This window comes from Equus quagga, chromosome 5, assembly GCF_021613505.1.
Source record: "Equus quagga isolate Etosha38 chromosome 5, UCLA_HA_Equagga_1.0, whole genome shotgun sequence".
Lineage (NCBI taxonomy): Eukaryota > Metazoa > Chordata > Mammalia > Perissodactyla > Equidae > Equus > Equus quagga.
This window is the reverse complement of record NC_060271.1, coordinates 3,377,752-3,395,663: the sequence shown is the minus strand read 5'-3', so window position 1 is coordinate 3,395,663 and position 17,912 is coordinate 3,377,752. Positions and strand designations below refer to the sequence as shown.

At 46.6% G+C, this 17,912-nt stretch overlaps 1 protein-coding gene across 2 annotated transcripts in view; it reads right to left on the bottom strand.

Moving 5' to 3' along the window:
* Nucleotides 1–4,326: 4,326 nt before the first annotated feature.
* The window catches only part of PLPP3 (phospholipid phosphatase 3), a 69,437-nt gene continuing 55,851 nt past the window's right edge, over nt 4,327–17,912 (bottom strand). For both annotated transcript variants that reach the window (XM_046660194.1, XM_046660195.1), the window contains exon 6: nt 4,327–6,248. In XM_046660194.1, the coding sequence (XP_046516150.1) occupies nt 6,123–6,248 (126 nt within the window). In that variant the 3' untranslated portion in view covers nt 4,327–6,122. The remainder of the gene's footprint in view (nt 6,249–17,912) is intronic.

Genomic DNA, 17,912 nt, shown 5'->3' with positions numbered 1-17,912 from the left:
GGTTTGAAAATCATGAAATGATTACCACAGTAAGTTTAGTTAATATCCATTATTTCATACAGATACAAAAATAAAGAAAAAGAAAAATATTTTTTTCCTCGGGATGAGAACTGTTAGGATTTACTTTCCTAACAACTTTCAAGTATACCGTACAGCAGTGTTAACTATAGTCATCATGTTGTACATTACACACCTTGTACTTATTTATCTTATAACTGGAAGATAATACCTTCCAACCACCTTCAGCCAATTCTCCCTTCCCTTACCTCCCCACCTCTGGTAACAACAAATCTGATCTCTTTTGCTGTGAGTTTTGTTTTTTTAAATTCCACATATAAGTGAGAGCATACAGTATTTGTCTTTCTCTGTCTGACTTATTTCAATTAGCATAATGCCCTCAAGGTCCATCCACGTTGTTGCAAATGGCAGAATTTCCTCCTTTTTTATGGCTGAATGATATTCCATTGTATACATATATACCATTTCTTCTTTATCCACTCGTCCATCGATGGACACTTAAGTTTCACGTCTTGGCTATTGTAAATAATGCTGCGATGAACATGGGGTGCAGATATTTCTTCGACATAGTGTTTTTGTTTTCTTCAGGTATATTCCCAGAAGTGGGATGGCTGGGTCATATGGTAGTTCTATTTTTAATTTTTTGAGGAAACTCCATACTGTTTTCCATAGTGGTTGTACCAGTTGACAGTCACACCGACAGTGCACAACGTTTCCCTTTTATCCACATGCTAGCCAGCATTTGTTATTTCTTGTCCTTTTGATGACAGCCATTCTAACAGGCATGAGGTGATATCTCATTGTGGTTTTGATTTCACTTCCATGACGACTAGTGATGTTGAGCGTCTTTTTATGTACCTGTTGGCCATATAAATATCTTCTTTGGAAAAATGTCTATTTGGATTCTTTCTCCATTTTTCAATTGTATTTTTGGGTTTTTGCTATTGAGTTTTGTGAGTTATTTATATATTTTGGATATTTACTCCTTATGAGATATACGATTTACAAATATTTTTTCCTATTCTGTAGGTTTTCATTTTGTTGATCATTTCTTTTGCTGTGAGTTTTGCCTGTTTTGAACTTTATAAAAACGAACTCACACAGTATGTATTCCATTGTGCCTAGTATCATTCACTCGATATTCTTTCAGGGAAAGTCACTCTTGTTGTTGCACATAGCAGGAGTTTGTTCATTGTCATTGCTAAATGATATTCCTTGTATGAATATTTAATTCCACTAGTTAATCATCCACTCAGTTGTTGATGGGGATTTGGGTTATTTCCAGTTTTAGATAGCGCTGCCATGAGCATCCTTGTAAATGTCTATTAGTGAGCTATTTGCATCCTTCCATTGGGTGCGTATTTAGGAGTGGAATTTCTGGGGGATAGGTTACACATACTATTGGCCTTAGCAGATACTGCCAAAGTTTTCCAAAATGGGTGTACCAAGTTACATCCCCACAAGAAGTGAATGAGAGTTCCAGTTGTCTCACATCTTCACCAACACTTTGCACTATCAGTTTCTTTTTGTAAGTTAGACAAGGATGCCACAGTGTGTAGCGAAATCTCATTGTGATTTTAATTTGCATTTCTCCATGACTAATAAAGTTGAGCATGTTTTTATTTTATCTGCCGTTTGTATAGCCTCTGTTAAGAAGTTTTAAAAATGGGTTGTCTCTCTTTTTCCTATTCGTGATTATTTATAAACTATTTTGGTATCAAAAGAAAACTGCTAAAGCCTCCCTGATAGCTGCCTTCGTCTCTGAATCTGGAGCCGCTCCTCCCACGCCTGCCTTTAGAAGGAAGTGTGGACAACCCGAAGGCCGTCGTGCGCAGTTAAAGGCACGCGCATCGTCATTGGAAGGGTGCATGCAGAAGCTGGCATTTTTGTTCAGGGCGGATGTTCTAGAAAGGATGCTTACATGGGAGGGGAGAGGGTCCACACAGAGGACTTCTGAGTCATGCCATGCATGCTCTCACAACTCTTCCCATAGGTCCCTCCTCCTCTTCTCACACTACCACCATTATTTATTTACTCCTTTGTCTCTTTTCCTAGACTGACCCTTTTATGGCTCTTCCCATTCATTCTGTTGGTGCAGGAGTGGTGTAGTCAGGCGTTGGCCCTAGAAGGTCTCAGGGAAACCCCCCGACAGGACAGGTCCTCCTGTAGAAATCTCCCCTCGCTTCCTTGCTCTTCCTTTATAACATTCATCTTAGTTCTTAACTATACAATTGTGTGAGCACGTGATTTTTTGCATTCTCCTCTAGCCTCTAAGGTCCTGAAGTGGAGGTCCTGTCCCTTTTACCCACTGTCCTACCTTGTGTGTTTACCAGAGCCTGGGACATAGTAGGTAATTCAGATCAGTCAACAAATAGATAGCTGAGACGGTTTGGATCTGAGACCCGAGCTGCCGTCCTGTGGACCAGCTCCAGCTCCCTCACGTCCTCATGGAAAGGGCTCCTTCTTCCTGAGACTGGTCTAGCCTAAGTGCTACTGGTAAGGTATAATGCAGGCGAGAGGACTGGTAGTGTTGGGTCTCACCAGTGCCTCCTGGCTGTGTGTTCCCCTCCTCTCCCCAGCAAGTTATTTTGTTTCTCTGGACCTTTGTTCCACCAGATTTGACGGGAAGATTTAGACTCGGGCCTTAAGGATCACCTTAGCTGCATCCTGGGGCCCAAAGTTACATTTCCACTTATGGAAAATGCTGAGAAAGAGCTGAGCTAGCACAGGCGCCCAAGTAGGGGCTCGCCTTATCCAGCTGTGAAGAGCAGGCTGACCTTGGCAGGAAAGGAAGCCACAAGCCATGTGAGTTTATTCCCAGGCCCAGAGACCAAATGGAGTTTGCTTGGCTGGATTTTGACATTGCTTGGGACTGATGACTCCTTTTTTCCTTCCATTTTCTCTTTTGAACAAGAATGTCTATAACTATTATTCTATGCCTACCCCATCACTGATTTTTGCTAACAGATAACTTGTTTCTCGAGTTTCACAGATGGCAAAGGGCTCACAGATGGAGAGCAATTGTGCCAGAGGATGAATTAAACCCAGAACCTCATCCTTACCTGATTCAGAGGATGCAGTTTAGATGATGAGATTTGGGACTTTTGAGTTGATAAAATTTAGATGGGATTTTGGATTTTGAGTTGATGCTGCCATGTGTTGAGATCTGGGGGGATGTTGGGATAGGGTGAATATATTGTGCATGTGGGACAGCTGTGAATCTTTGGCGGCCAGAGGGTGGATCGTGGTAGGCAGGATAGTGGCCCTCTTAAACATGCGCATGTCCTAATCCCTGCCTGGCACCTATGAATATGTTATGCAGCAAGAGAATTAAGGAAGCAGATGCAGTTAAGGTTGCTAATCAGCTGACCTTTATGTAGGTAGGTTATCCTGGACTCTCTGAGTGGGCCCAGAATAATACAAGAGCCCCAAGTGTGGAAGGCGTGGCAGAAGAGGAGAAGCAGAGAGGTGGCAGAGTAAGAAGGAATGGGCCCAATGCTGCTGGCTTTGAAGATGGAGGCGGAGGGCCAGAAACCAAGGAATGCAGACGGCATCTAGAAGCTGGAAGAGGCCCGGAAATAGCTTCTCCCCTAGAGCCTCTCGAACTCTAAGATAATCGATTTGTGTTGCTTTAACCCACCAAGTTTGTGGTAATGTTTCAGCAGCAATAGGAAGTGAACACAAGTCCTGGCCTGCGATTTTCTCTTCTAGGATCTTAGACAAGTCATTTCATCTTTGCATTCATTAGAAGTTCTTATTTCTCAAAATAAGAACTGCTGTAAGGATCAAAAGTGACAAACAGGCAGAAGTGCCAGGCATACAAGTGGCTCAACAAACGTGAACTCCCAGCTTCCCTTCTTCATCCAGGTGGAGGGAACAAAGAGAAGGAAAGCAGGGGTCAAAGGCCGTTCTCAGCACGCACCCCCGGGGCACCCCCTTCCTTCGACAGGCCTTCCTGGGTGAAGGCCCCAAGCTCACCTTATCTCCAGCACTGCTCCTTATCTGCCTCTGGGGGACCCGCAGCTCCTCCCTCCCTGATGAAAACCCCCTTAGAATACAAAAGTCCTTTAGATGAGCCTGAGATGAGAGCAGGCCCAGAGCCTCACTCTGCAAACAGACTTTCAGACATGAAACAGCAGCGCAGACATCTATCTATCCACCAGCCACCACATTTCCCACTGAAAGAATCAGGAGCTGGCGCCCTGAGGGGAGGCCAGCCCATTCGGAGCACAGCCTGCCATCCTCCTCGTCCTAACTCCATTCCCGAGACAAACATCCGTCAAGTAGTCCAGGCTTCTGATTCCTTAATTAGTTGTGTTATGAGCTTTTATTTAAAAAGCACATTTAATACAAGTATAGTTTCGCAGATACAAGTTTTCACTTTGTATTCTACAAAAGTCTTTGAATATTATTATCTTTACAAAATGGAACCTTACAAAAATACTGACGATTTAATGTTTTTATATACTTTTCTCTAGTTGCAGTTATTTCTTTCATTGTAAAACAATGTCTACCACAGAACTACGATATTTTAGTCGATATTAAAAAAAATTAACTCGATGCTTTTTTAAGCAGCTAATGTAAATAACACAGGTCGAGACACAGTTTATAATCATAGTGGATATAGCTAAAATTGTTTCAGAAATAATATTTTACATAGTTAACTTTTAATGTTTTATACATTATTTATATAATATTTATATATAAAAATCATAGCTTGCTATAAGTTGAAATGACAGGACGGCTTCTGTAGTAAGGATGTGCATGTGGTTGACCCATGTGGTTACATTTAGCCCTTTGAAGGGTTTGCATCCAAGATCTGAAAGCATTTCTTCCTCCTTTCCTCAAAGGTTCAGTAGAAGGAGTCCCTGTCTACTGCCTAGAGTGAGACCTTGCTTGGAAGGACACTTACGCACAGAGGATGAGGAACGCTCTTCACGGAGATGTGACCCACGTGTTCTGCCCAGCAGAACCTACCAAGAACTGCCCTAGAGATCAACCCCAAGACAATAGTGCTTCACACAGCTTAGCAAGAGTGACTCCCACAGAGACCCTCGCCAGCTCCGTTATCTAGAAGGGCAGCCTCTCAGGCGTGAGACTGTCTGCTACTCTGGCTCATTCTGACTTTTGTAGCCAACAGCTTGGCTCAATTTTCATTCTTGCCCCTTTCACTCCCCCATCTCTTGCACGAAGGCTGCTGTCCCTCAGCCAGTAGCAGATCAGGCCTTTGCTCGTCTCCAGACCCTCACAAGAAATCCCGGTGAGCACACAGCAAGGATCTCAAGAGAGAAAGCAGTAACGGAAGCTAACCATTACCAAGAGCGTGCGAGTGCCCGGTGATTGATGTGCACAGCATCAGCATCCTGCAACTGACGTTTCAACATCACAGGATGATGCGTCAAAAGAAGACAAATGAGGGCCTGTACCCTCCATCTCTTCTGAAATTGTGCTATTTGTGAAATTGACTTATCCACAGAGTCTCCTAGTCACCAAAGTGAGGGATCGTGGCTGCGGGCCTATGGGCCAGGGAAGTGAGTGATAAGGCCTTAGGATGGGGCATTTGGATTCAAGGATCTAATCACTTGACTGAGCTCTGTGCTTCCATGTACAAAGAAAAAAACCCAAGAAACTTCCTGAACCAAAGTTACAGTGGAAACTGGAGTGGTGTGGACAGAGAGACACAAGAGGGGAGCCCCTCGACGGCTATTTCCTTGATTCAGTGCTATTTCTGGCATCGTGTGCTAAAATGTGAATTTGAGTTTCTCTTACAGGCCTGGGATTCCCAGGTCACAAAAGTGACCGGCAGACCCTACTGAAATCGTTTTAGTGTTTGTTCCAGAACAAGCCGTGTTCACTAGAACATGAACATTTTAAATTAACTGCACATCCAGGATTCCGGCACTTGGTGTTAGGCTGCTGTTGTTTCCTGATAGGTGAACGCTACCTGTTTTGGAAGGCCACAGAGTAAGACTTTTTTTTTTCCTTTTTTAGATCAGTCGGGCAAAAAGTTTTCCCCTACATTCTACTGTCTGATGAGATTGGAGAGCAGCAAGGACTTGCTGTCAGCAGTCATTTTACAAAAACAGCTCAGGAGGCACGTGGATCTACACCATGTTGTGGTGATTGTTTCTGTCAATAATGTCCACAGGTGAAAGGATTTCCTTCCTGATAGCAGGGGCAGGCAGGGAGAGTGTCGTCTTGGTCTTGAAGAGGTCGGACACGAAGAAAACCTAGAAGCACAAATCAGAGATCTGAATCAATAACTGACATCTGGGGTCTGGCGCAGGCAAAATCAAGGGGAAGGGCATGGGAGCATGGACGTTAGGAAAAGAGGTCCCCAAACCATAGATCTCTGAATAGGGAAGGACAATAGAGGTCATATAATTCAACTTCCATTGTACAGATGGGGAAACTGAGGCCCAGAGAAGCAACATGCCCCGGGTCGCTCAGCTGTGGTAGCAACAGAACTCAATTCTGTGGACTTTCAATCCAGTGCTCTAGATCTGCAACCCCCACCTCCTTATTTCTCAAGGCAAACGAACAGCAATGAAAGATAAGTTCCGAAACAAAGGAAGCAAGTCATAATTAGTCACAGTCATTAGTCCACCAGACTTTCCCTTTCCTCACAAAGGAATCTAGGGCGTAACCAAAGAGATCAGCCAATACGAATTCCTATCAGCAGGAGCTGGAGCAAGGAAGCAGTTGTGACCACTTTTTCCTGAAAGCCCGGTGATATCAACAATTTGATGGGGGTTAAGAAGCCAGGGTCTCGTTGCTGAGGGAGTCAGCAGCTAACCCGGAGGAAAGGTCAATGAAACTCTCCTATCGCTCATTTCCAGCGTCCTTCCTCCTGAGCATGTGACCTCACTGAGCCCTTCTTAGAGTCATTGAGAAACATTTACCGAACAGCCACTTGCAAGGGTGTAAGGATGGCTCAGGCGTAGTCTCAATTAGCTTATGATGAAAGATTCAAGAACTTAATGAGTTACTGGAGCAAGAAAAATTTATGCTTTGCAGTAGACGGCAAAATAAATACACAGATATCCATTTGAGCCATTTAGCAACAGGAGTTCCTATTAAGTAACCATAAACGGCACCTATCAGTCATGTAATTTAATAGGAAACACATGGCTGGGTTTCGAAATGGGGAATAAAACACTTTAAAAGTGTTTAAAAAGTGTTTAAAAGTTCCTCTGTCTAAAGGCTTTCTGGACTGAAGTCTCTGTACTCAGATGATGATGGTGATGCCCTCACTACTCATGATGGCCCTGTTCCTCATTCTGGACACACTGTAAGCAAGAAAACGAAGTTCTTGATAAGACCGCACCGACACCAAGGCTCCAGCAGCCAGGGCCTGGCCATCACAGGGACTTGGATCATTTGTTGAACCAATGGCCACAATGTCCCTTTTGTAGTAAAACGGCAATCAACAAAATGCCACAAAAATCACGGCAACAAACTGGTAATGCCGGTTACCCCAGGAGACCTGGGTGGCTACAAGAGAGAAGAGAAACAGACTTACTCATCACCATAAAACGCTTCATACCTTTTGAATTTTGTATCCATTACATTTATTACCTATTCAAACATTTAATTATTTTTTTTTTGTAAAAAGATAAGAAAAGAAGGCTAGGCTATTTCTATGCTATTACAAGAAAGTAAAATACTAGCCAAGAAATGTAACATTTTAATACAGTTATAGTGTGAGTGCTATTGAACGTACCATTTTGCAAAGGAAACAATTAAGCCTTTCGTCACTTTCTTTTTGAAGGAGGAATGAGCAGTGAGACCTGGTGCACAGAGAGTTTGTCTCCTAGCCAAGGCCAAACTTGAGAACTAGGGAGGAAAAGGTCTGTCCCCAGCTCTCCCAGGAGGTTCTAGGCTCCGGCACTTGGCAACCCTTTACGAGAGGTCGGGACGGGGTTTTCAAGTACCCCCAGTATAAGGAAATACCAACGAACGTGATTCAAGTTAAATGTGGAGATCATTAAACTTTTCAACTCTTCTCTGATAGGTGCAGAGCCAATGTCCTCATCTCTACCTGGAAATTACCTTCCCTTCTTCCTTCACTTTGTCCCCGAGGAAGAGGTTTCAAAAAACCCCTCCAGCGCTGGCTCTCAACTCCACTTCTCCAGCCGAGCAGCCAGCTGCCCCAAACGAGGGCTGCTGCTACTCTCAATTCTTAGAGAGCTTTCCCTCAGCTTCCATCCCATGTGCTGAGCGCAAAGAGAGCACAGGACAGACCCCCAGCCCTAAACAAACATCCCTCCTTTCAATCTACTGGCTTATTTCCCAATTTAATTTTCTGAGCTCATATTTAATACATATTAGGGTTTCTGTAACTCCAAGGCAGGAATGATATGAAGGTTAAAGTCAACAATATACTTGAGAAGACCTAAACCTGTGCACGTATGCAGTTCAACAAAAGGCATTCCTTTCTCTAATGTCCTGGGCACCAAAGTAGTGAAGGGGCCTGGAGTGAGCCATGCTCTCTCACGTCTCCAAAACTCTGCTCATCAGCCTTTCTTCCAGATGGGCGGCTTCTTGAGGATACGGCCCTGTCCTGAACATCCTATATCACCCACGGCTTTTAGCATTGAGCCTTGCACACACCAAGGGCTCAATAAATGTTTGCTGTTGCATTTCTCAACTCCCCTCTACTGGGAGCAAGCACTCTGGCCTTGGATCTTATCGGCACGTGCAACTCCTACGGGCTTCAGGGGAACCACACACTCACACACCACATGCAAACGGCCACGTGGCCAGATGACAAGTTGAGTGGGGTCCAGCAGAATCCCCCTTTAAGCTGCATTTCGCTTTCAGCATGGCCTGAGGTTACACAAACACTTTTTTGGGATCATGAAACACGATCCTGTCAAGACTCAAACAGGGCTCAGTCTTCCTAATGCTTGAACAGCAGAACACAACAAGGACCAATAAAAGTGCAAACTTTTGGCTTGGAGCAGTGCCATGTCCTGCAGAAGATGCTCTCCACCCAGAAAGAAAACCCAGAGGCCCAGGCTGGGCAGAGTCTATACAAATGAGGTAGCTATCTTAGGTCTGTGGAACAAACCCACTGCCAGCCCACAGTCCCCCTCCCAGCTCTTCTCTGCTACGTGAAAGAACACACTGGACAACAAATACAGGCTCCACAAGCAAGAAATTTATACCCTAAGCACCAAGAAGAGTTCAAAGTTACACGGCCCTGAGCGTTTGCTTTCAATTCCATTTCTCCAATTCTTTGCATTTTATAAATTGCTTTTATTGAAAAATGCAATCACTAAAAACTTACTTAACAGCTGCTCTGTACCAAGCCCTGAGATTACAAAGATAAATATACATAAGACAGAGTCCTTCGCCCGTCAAGAGCTGAGGCCAATGAAGGAGAGATTCAGGCAAATAGACAATACAATACAGTGTTTTAAGGATTATGATAAAGGGAAGCACGGAGAATGCAGCATCTAACCCAGACTGAAGGGGAAGGGAGAAAGCCTTAGAAGGCTTCCCCAGTGGAGGTGTCTTTGAGCGTGGCTTTGAAGGATGAATAGGAGTTAGCCAGGCGGTGCATGCCAGGAGTGCTGCTCCAGGCAAAGGCACGGGAGGCAGATGGACAGCACGTTCAGGAGCTGCAGGGGCCTCAGTATGGCGAAGGCCAAGTGGGCATGGGGCTGAGAGGAGAGAGCTGGATCTTGAGAAGCCTCCTATGACACGGTAAGGAATTCGGACCTTTTCCTCTTGGCCCTGGGCGCCGTTGTCAAGGTGGAGGCAGGGAAGCAGCACGATGGAAAGACTCGCATTAAGATCAGGATGCTATCTAAGATGGACAAGGAGTTAGAAAGGGTGCAGAGAGCCTGAAGGCAGGGGTACCAGTCAGGATACAGTTGCGGAATCTAAGAAAGGATGAGTCCTGCACTACAGCCATGCCGTGAACACAAAAAAGAAGAGACGGACTTTGAAATGTTGAGGACAGAACTGCAGCTGACAGAGGCGGCGTGTATGTGTGCGGGGGGAAGGAATGCTTCTCCTTCTAGTTCTCTTTTCAACTCTAGAAACTTTCACCCTTGTTCCCATCAGAATTCTTAAAGTCTGGGTAACTATGCTAGAGAAAAAATTATAGCTCTGCTTTCCTCTGCCTTCTAAGATTTTGGCTCTTTCTGATACTGTCTTGAGGAAGTGGTTCTGACCCCCTCCTGAGTCAGAATGGCAGGCTCTTCTGTGACCTGAGGAAGTAAGGTGACCTGATTTACCCAAATACTCAAGACAATGCAGCCCTTCCATCAGGAGCAAGACCACACGCGGCAACAAGGCAGCTCCAAGCCAGAGGCATCCCATTCGCTGTGACAAGGAGATCAGGAATGTACAGGGAGTCTCCTTACCGATGACAACTAGCATCACTGTGTCACCGTCTCCCACCCCCATCCAACACACGCAGCACTGGTACCAAGCTTGGCTCTTTGGAGTAGGACAGACTTGTCTTCAAATCCCAGTTCTACCATTTCCAGAAAAATACCTAAATGAGGACACAATACCTACCTCAGAGGGTTACTCAAAGGATTATAGGATGTAACGAAAGGCACCAGCATGGCACAGTTGATACGCGGGAGCCATCATCATGGCTCGTTTGTTCAGTGCCTACCTACACAAAGTCATTCCTCTTTCCCCGCCCCTTGTGTGGAAAGAGAAGAAAGAAGAGACGGAACAAGAAAAAAGGAAAAGGAGAGGGGGGAAAAGTAGAAACGATTGAGAAAATGAATGAATGTGAAAGCCTGTAGAGTGTCAAGCTGGACAGGAAGATCATACGTGGATGGGAGTTTTCTACAGGACAGATAAGACTGGCCCTAAAGGCCGATAATTTCTGGGGCTATTTTGGGGAATGGGTCAGCACAATCAAAAAGGAAGATGTTTCTGGGGCCGGCCTGGTCGCGCAGCGGTTAAGTGCGCGTGTTCCACTTCGGAGGCCCAGGATTCGCCAGTTTGGATTCCGGGTGTGGACATGGCACTGCTTGGCAAGCCATGCCATGGGAGGCATCCCACATATAAAGTAGAGGAAGATGGGCATGGATGTTAGCTCAGGGCCAGTCTTCCTCAGCAAAAAGAGGAGGATTGGCAGCAGATGTTAGCTCAGGGCTAATCTTCCTCAAAAAAAAAAAAAAAGGGGAAGCTGCTTCTGATGTCTTAATGCCAGATTCACCCGCTCCAGAGACGCCAGCCCCGCAGAACATACAAGCCCAGCCCTGCTGGGGTTCTGCCTGGCTGGAGCTCCCCAAGAACCAAGCTGGTCAGAAACAAGCAGTCTGGTCGGAAGCCAAGTTTCCACTCTCCTTGCTGTGATTGCTCGAGTCAGCAACTTCTGAAGGTCATTTTGTTAAGGGCAGATTATGACAACAAAATTGTCCTTTTAATGTTTCTGGAGTCCCTGAGTATTTCAACTCCTAAGAGTGTGGAAGATAGGAATCACATCCTTATACATCAGGATTTTTGTAAGACCCCGTTGAACTTAGATGCCAACACAGAGTACACAGGTATAAAAGCTGAAGAATTTTGGAATCTTAGAACAAAAAGAAAACTGAGAGTTGTCTATTCCAGTATTTCTCAAAGTGTAGTCCTCAGAACATCTATTTCAGAATCAGCTGGGCGCCTCTCAAAAAAGCAGCTTCCTGGGCCCACTTGAGGCCTACTGGAAGGGTGGCCTGACATCTGCATTTTAACAAACGCTACTGCCATTTGTTATGCAGATGAACGTTAGGAGAACCATTAATGGATAGTCTATGGGGATGAACAGATGGGCTCAAAGCCTAACTCGGCCGTTTAATGGCTGTATCTTAGCTTGAAATCTCTTTGACAGCAGTTCCTGCATCTGGACACTGGGCATCGTGATACCTTCCTTGACCTCCCTCACCTTCCCCCCTTGGTACCCATTCTGAACTTTCGATGATCGCCTTAGCACTAGGCCACACATGCTTTAGTGCACAATGCTTTAAATGCTGTGTTGTGTTTCCCCTTTGGACTGTGGGCTACTTACTCAGAGGAATGAACTGTGCTCGGAGCCCAGCAGTGGCAGCCCTCAATCTAGCCCCCCACCACCGTGAGGACAGAGACCACGGTGCTGCCCTTTCTGCATACACCCCCGTGCCTTGGCCTTGGGGTTCCTTTTGACTTCCTGCTCTACCTCACTGAAGAATCTCACAGATGAAGGAGTCATTTGCTTTGGAGGAGAAAGCCTTAGGACCTGGCTCAGCCTCATGCCCCAAGGACAGAAAGTATCATCTAAAGAAAAGGCACCTTGACAGCTCTGTCTTCTGACTAAATGGGAATTAGGCGATTGCAAACATTACTTTTTGACCTCAGTAAAGGGTTTTCAGTGGCTTTTGGCACTGGGAATTTGCCAGCGTCTGTACTGAGTGAGTTCCTGGTGAACCTGAGAGGGAACATGATGGAGCAGATAAAGTGTTGTGCTAGGAGTCAGGCAGCACGATCCAGTCCCAAATTGCTACTGCTGAGTGATGGGGGCTAAGCCACACTCTTGTCTAGGCTTGAACTTATACAAAATGAAGAGGTTTATGGTTTCAGATGATGGACCTGCCCTGTATTTGTGAAGGTTACTGAAAAACACATCTTCCCATAGTTACTATAGGCTTAAATGGAAGATTTTTTGTGAAAATACTTTGTACCTATAAAGGGACACTCAAATCCTACCTCAGTTACCATCGTTTATGATCATCACTGCTACTGATGGACGTGAAGGAAGTTAGTCCCACAAAAAGGAGGGGTTGGAACAGCAGAGGAGAGAAAGTTGTGGGCAATTCTGAAGGAGAGCAGGCATCTGGGCCCTGCCAAGGAGCCTTACAGGAAGGCACCTCCAGGCTATCACCGAGGAGGGTTTCTGGTAAGGAGGATCCAGAGGGATCCAACAGAAGCCGAAGTTCAGGAACATGGTACCCAAGGATGACAGAGACTGGACAAAGGCAGGGGCCCCCACTCCCTGAAATCCTATATTTAGAAGCCAAAAAGAAGGGAGCTACTATTTATTGAGCTTCCCCCCACCCCGCCCCCACAACCCCGTTATCCCACAAGTTCTCCCGTTTTGAATTCCCAGGGTCAGAAGACCCACCATGTTCTCATCCGTCTCCAAGTCTTCGTGTTATTCCTTCTGCATGAAATGCCCTTCTTATCCTTTGTATCTCTAGAAAATAGCCATTCACCTTTCAAGAATCACCTCTAGAAATTCTTTCTAGCCTTCCAACATGCTCAAGAAGAATTAACTATCCCCTCTTGTGCCCGCACAGTGTCCAGGAGCAGACCCCATCCCAGCAGCTGAGCTCTTCTATCACACTTACTTGTTTTCACGTCTGTCCCCACTACACGTAATTTTCAAACTGCACGTCACAAGGCATTAGTAAGTTAACAAAATCAATTTATGGGGTGGTCACTACCAGCATTTTCAGAAGTTAAATAAAAAAGATTAGAATGTTTCACACACAGTAAGGGTAAGTCTTATTTTGTGAAGCTTTCAGTTACGTGTGGGTGCCTCTATTGGGTTAGGATGTAAAATGTAGTTCTTACTATGGATCGGGTCAAGACTTGGAAAGCTAATGCACTCTAGGCTCTTTAAGGATCAACTCTTTTTACCTCTGAATCTTTAAAACAAAGCATAGTACTTAACACATAATACACAATGTGTTGCATGCACCAAGCACGATGCGCCCTTGAATCCTCCATCTGAGCCTCTGCCCCATCGTGCACCCGTCTGTCTCAGCAGGGGACAGGGAAAGGAGATTTTGGAAGGACTCTGGAAACGGTGGGGTACTACAGAGATACCGTCGTCATCTACTGGGGGCCAAAGTTTATCTCTGCCTTTGCTTCCTTCTCTCTCCCATCCCCATGTTCCTGGAGCCCCTGCCCACCTGAGAGTGGGGACCTGGGGCAGCAAGGTCAGCCCCGGGGCCTACTGGGCAAAGAGCTAAGCTTTGTTAGGGCCAGAAGAAATTTGGGAGGTCATTTCGTCCATTCCCATCCATGCCATTTCATCCAGGCCACAGGGGAATAAATCCAATGGGAACAGATGCTAATCTCTCTCTTAGAGAAGGAGGAGATTTCAAAAATTCACGGCATAGACCAAGGTTTTGAGTTACTATTTTAGTCTTTTGAGACAGAATCAAGAGACTGGGGATCTGGTTCCTATTCCACCACTGTGTGTCCTTGGACGTGTGGCCTTCTCTCTGCACCCCACTTTCTCTTGAGGAAGTTGTCATCACTGAACTCTCTTTCACATTCGGATTCTTGCTTGTCTCTTCTCCCAAGGTCGCCTCACGGGGGCAGAGACAAAGAATATCCTCAGCCTTCCCTACATCCTGGAGGAAGACAGCAGCACACAAAAGAGCTACTGCTAGCTGAGCCACACCCCCGGGAAGAGGAAAACCAGGAAAGACTCTGCTGTGTGTTTATGAAATCCATGAGCAGCTGCTTCCTCTGCTGAACCCACAGTAATGGCGGCCCAGCCCTGCCCTGACCCCTCCCAGGGCCCCACAATTTGCCATCTGTTAGAGGGTCAGGGAGGAGGTGACCAGATAGCCAAGTTGTCACTAGACAGGAAATGAACTGGTGTCTGTTGCTTCATGGGAGTCCCTGGGTTACTGCAGGGGGTGCGTCTGATGAGGCCAGCTGTGAAGTTCACATCTTGGTGGGGTGACTCTGTGTGTGTGTGTGTGTCTGTCTGCAGGCACAACATGGGGACTGTGAGGGTCAGTATGTGCCTGTGTTGGCACCGGCCTGTGTGTGTCTGTGGTTCAGAGTGCTGCAGAGAGAGGACAGATGTCATGTGCCTGAGTATGACTGGGTCTGTCTCTGTGCCTCTGGGTCTCTCTGGGCACTGGTTCTCTACCTTTGTCTTATGTACCTGTGTGAAGGTGTGCATCAGTATGCGGCTCTGCCTGACCCTATGTGCCTGTGTCCCCATGTTCAGTCCATGACACAGGTAGGTTTTCTGTCTGTGTTGGGTGCCACTGTCTTCCCTCTCTGGAAGGGGCTCAATAGAGAACAGCTGGGGAGGAAACAGAACCTGTTACTGTTTGCCACGTGATTTTCATCTAGACACGTCTGCTTGCTGTGACAGGACTGACTCTCACAGACACAGGTATCATTGCTGGGCGGCCGGGCTGCTGCAGCCTTCTGCCCACGGCTCTGCAGCGACTGAACCAACATTCCAAGGTGACGCCCTACCCCCACGGGGACTGAAAGACATGTCATGACCCCCAAATAAAGGTCACCTTCAAGGGCATCGCAGGGAGACGGTTCCATCTGAGAAGCAAGTCCAGCTCAGTTCCTACAAAGTCAGCCACACCATTAGCATGTCTGTGGGAGAAGGTCACGGGGCCTCCAAGATCGAGTCACAGATGAGGAAATGAGGCTCGGAGGGGAAGCGTCTTGCCCAAGGTCACAAGCTAATTCCTTACTCATTCTTTAATGCTTATCAAGTACCTATGGTGTGTCAGCCACTATACCAGGCACTGAGGAAGAACAACGAGGAGATGGAGCCGTGGATCCTGCTATTAAGGCATCCACAGTCTAGCTGGGGAGACAGACGTAGGAGCAGACACTTATGATCAAACCAGGCCGAATGCCACAGCAGGAAGAGCATGCAAAGGGCCCCGGAGCGCTAGAAGAGTCAGACAATTCCGACTTCAGAGAAGACAGAAGGGAAGGTGGCATAGACCAAACAATGGCCCCCTAAAGATGTCCACGTCTTAATCCCCACAACCTGCAGATATGTACCTTACATGGCGAAATGGACTTTGCACACACGATTAAGTTAGAGATTGAGAGATGGGGAGATGACCCTGGATTATCTAGGTGGGCCCAGTGTAATCACAAGGGTCCTTGTAAGAGGGAGGCAGGAGGGTCAGAGTCACAGAAGCAGATGTGACAATGGAAGCAGAGGCCAGAGAAAGTGAAAGAAGACAGATTTGAAGATGCTCTCTTGCTGGTTTTGTAGATGGAGGAAGGGACCACTAGCCAAGGAATGAGGACAGATTCTAGAAACTAGGAAAGTCAAGGAAATGGATTCTCCCTAGAGCTTTTGGAAGGAAGGCAGCTCTGCCAATCCCTTCATTTTAGCCCAGTGAGACCCATTTTGGAATTCTAAACTCAAGAACTGTAAGAACATAAATTTGTGTTGTTTTAAGCCACTAAAGTTTGTCGTAATTTGTTACAGCAGCAACATGGGAAACTAACACAGAAGGTCTCATCACAGATGGGGTGACACTGGGACTGCATTCCATGAAGATGGACAGCTATCTAAGACAAGAGCTCAGGGTACTGTAAAGTACTGAGAAGCTGGTGTGCCTGGAGGTGAGGGCATGTGGACAGGAGCAGGAGGCGAGGCCCCTAAAAGCAGCCTGGGTCCTACAGCACTGGCTCCACGTCACACCGCCCGGGGTCAACTCTGGCTGGCCTGCAGCACCAGTGACCATCCATCATCCCCCTTGCCAAGTGCAGACGGCAAAGCTTTGGAGTCAGTGAGCGTCCTAGGAGCAGCTGTCAACTAGCTCTGACCTTAGATGACTTGAGTCGTCTCTGAGCCTCAGTTACCTCCTCTGTAAAATGGCTTCATGTGCCTAAAAGGAGCCAATGGGTAAAGGGTCTAGACCAGTGACAGCACAGAGTAGGTGCTTTACAAATGCCAGGACCAAATTCCTCTCCTGTGCTACAGTCAGCCAGAGCCAAACAAAATAAAAGTCTGACCCCTCATTTCCCCCCTTAAACAGAAACCCTGGTCCTCCCGGACACTTTGTCTAATTGCACATGGCCAGTGCACTAGGCTATAAAAGAGGAAGGCTATGAAGGATCCCTCCATTTTTTATTATTATTATTATTATTATTATTATTATTATTATTTTTGGTGAGGAAGGTTGGCCCTGAGCTAACATCTGTTGCTAATCTCCCTCTTTTTGCTTGAGGAAATTGTCGCTGAGCTAACATCCGTGCCAATCTTCCTCTGTTTTGTATATGGGATGCTGCCACAGTGTGAGTTGATGAGTGGTGTGTAGGTCCATGCCTGGGATCCGAACTTGCAAACCCCGGGCTGCTGAAGTGGAGCACAGGAACTTAACCACTATGCCACCAGGCCAGCCTCTTTAATTTTTTTTTTAACTGGGGATGGAGGAGACTCTAATGAGGCCAGTGGTGCGGAGAAGGAAACACAACAGCACGCCCATGGGCCATCCTCCTGCAGAGAGCAAAGCCCAGAAGGACACAGTCAGCAAAGGGCTACGCTTTAGTGCAAACACCCCTCCCCCGCTGCCCCTGCACGTAAAGGACCAGGCATCAGAAACAAGGTGGGCAGTGACAGCTGCTCTCATTAATGACTTGTTCCCCCAATTTCTTTCTCTTCTGGCCTTGACTGAAAAAAAAAAAGCTAAACTAATGAATAAAGCCATCACGCAGCAGTCCCTGGGCTGGGATCCTGTGCCAAGGCTGGCAGGCAGCTCAGATGCTACTCTCTTCATGGTGCCCGCTGTGGTCGTGCCAACCCCGTCTCTCTTCTTGCCCACGGCGCACTGAGTCAGGCTCTTGCCTGGTCCCAAAGTGCCCTGCCCGGGTCTCCACCACAGCCCCACATTGTCCTGTAATTCCCGTGTGTGGCCTGGCCGTATGAACAGCTACACTGGGATGTCCTTGGGAACGAGGGCTGTGCCTTATTCATCCCTCTGCCTTCAAGAGAATGTCCCTTCCAGTGTTCTCAAGAAAGGTAAGATCAGCTTCTTGACCTTAGCTGTTTGTTGATGAAGCGTGCATTTACTTACTCCGAGCTAGGATCCCTGAGGGGCCGCGGTGAGACAGGAGAACAACACACGTGATACCTATGGTCCCTGCCCCCAGGAAGCTACAGTCTAAAG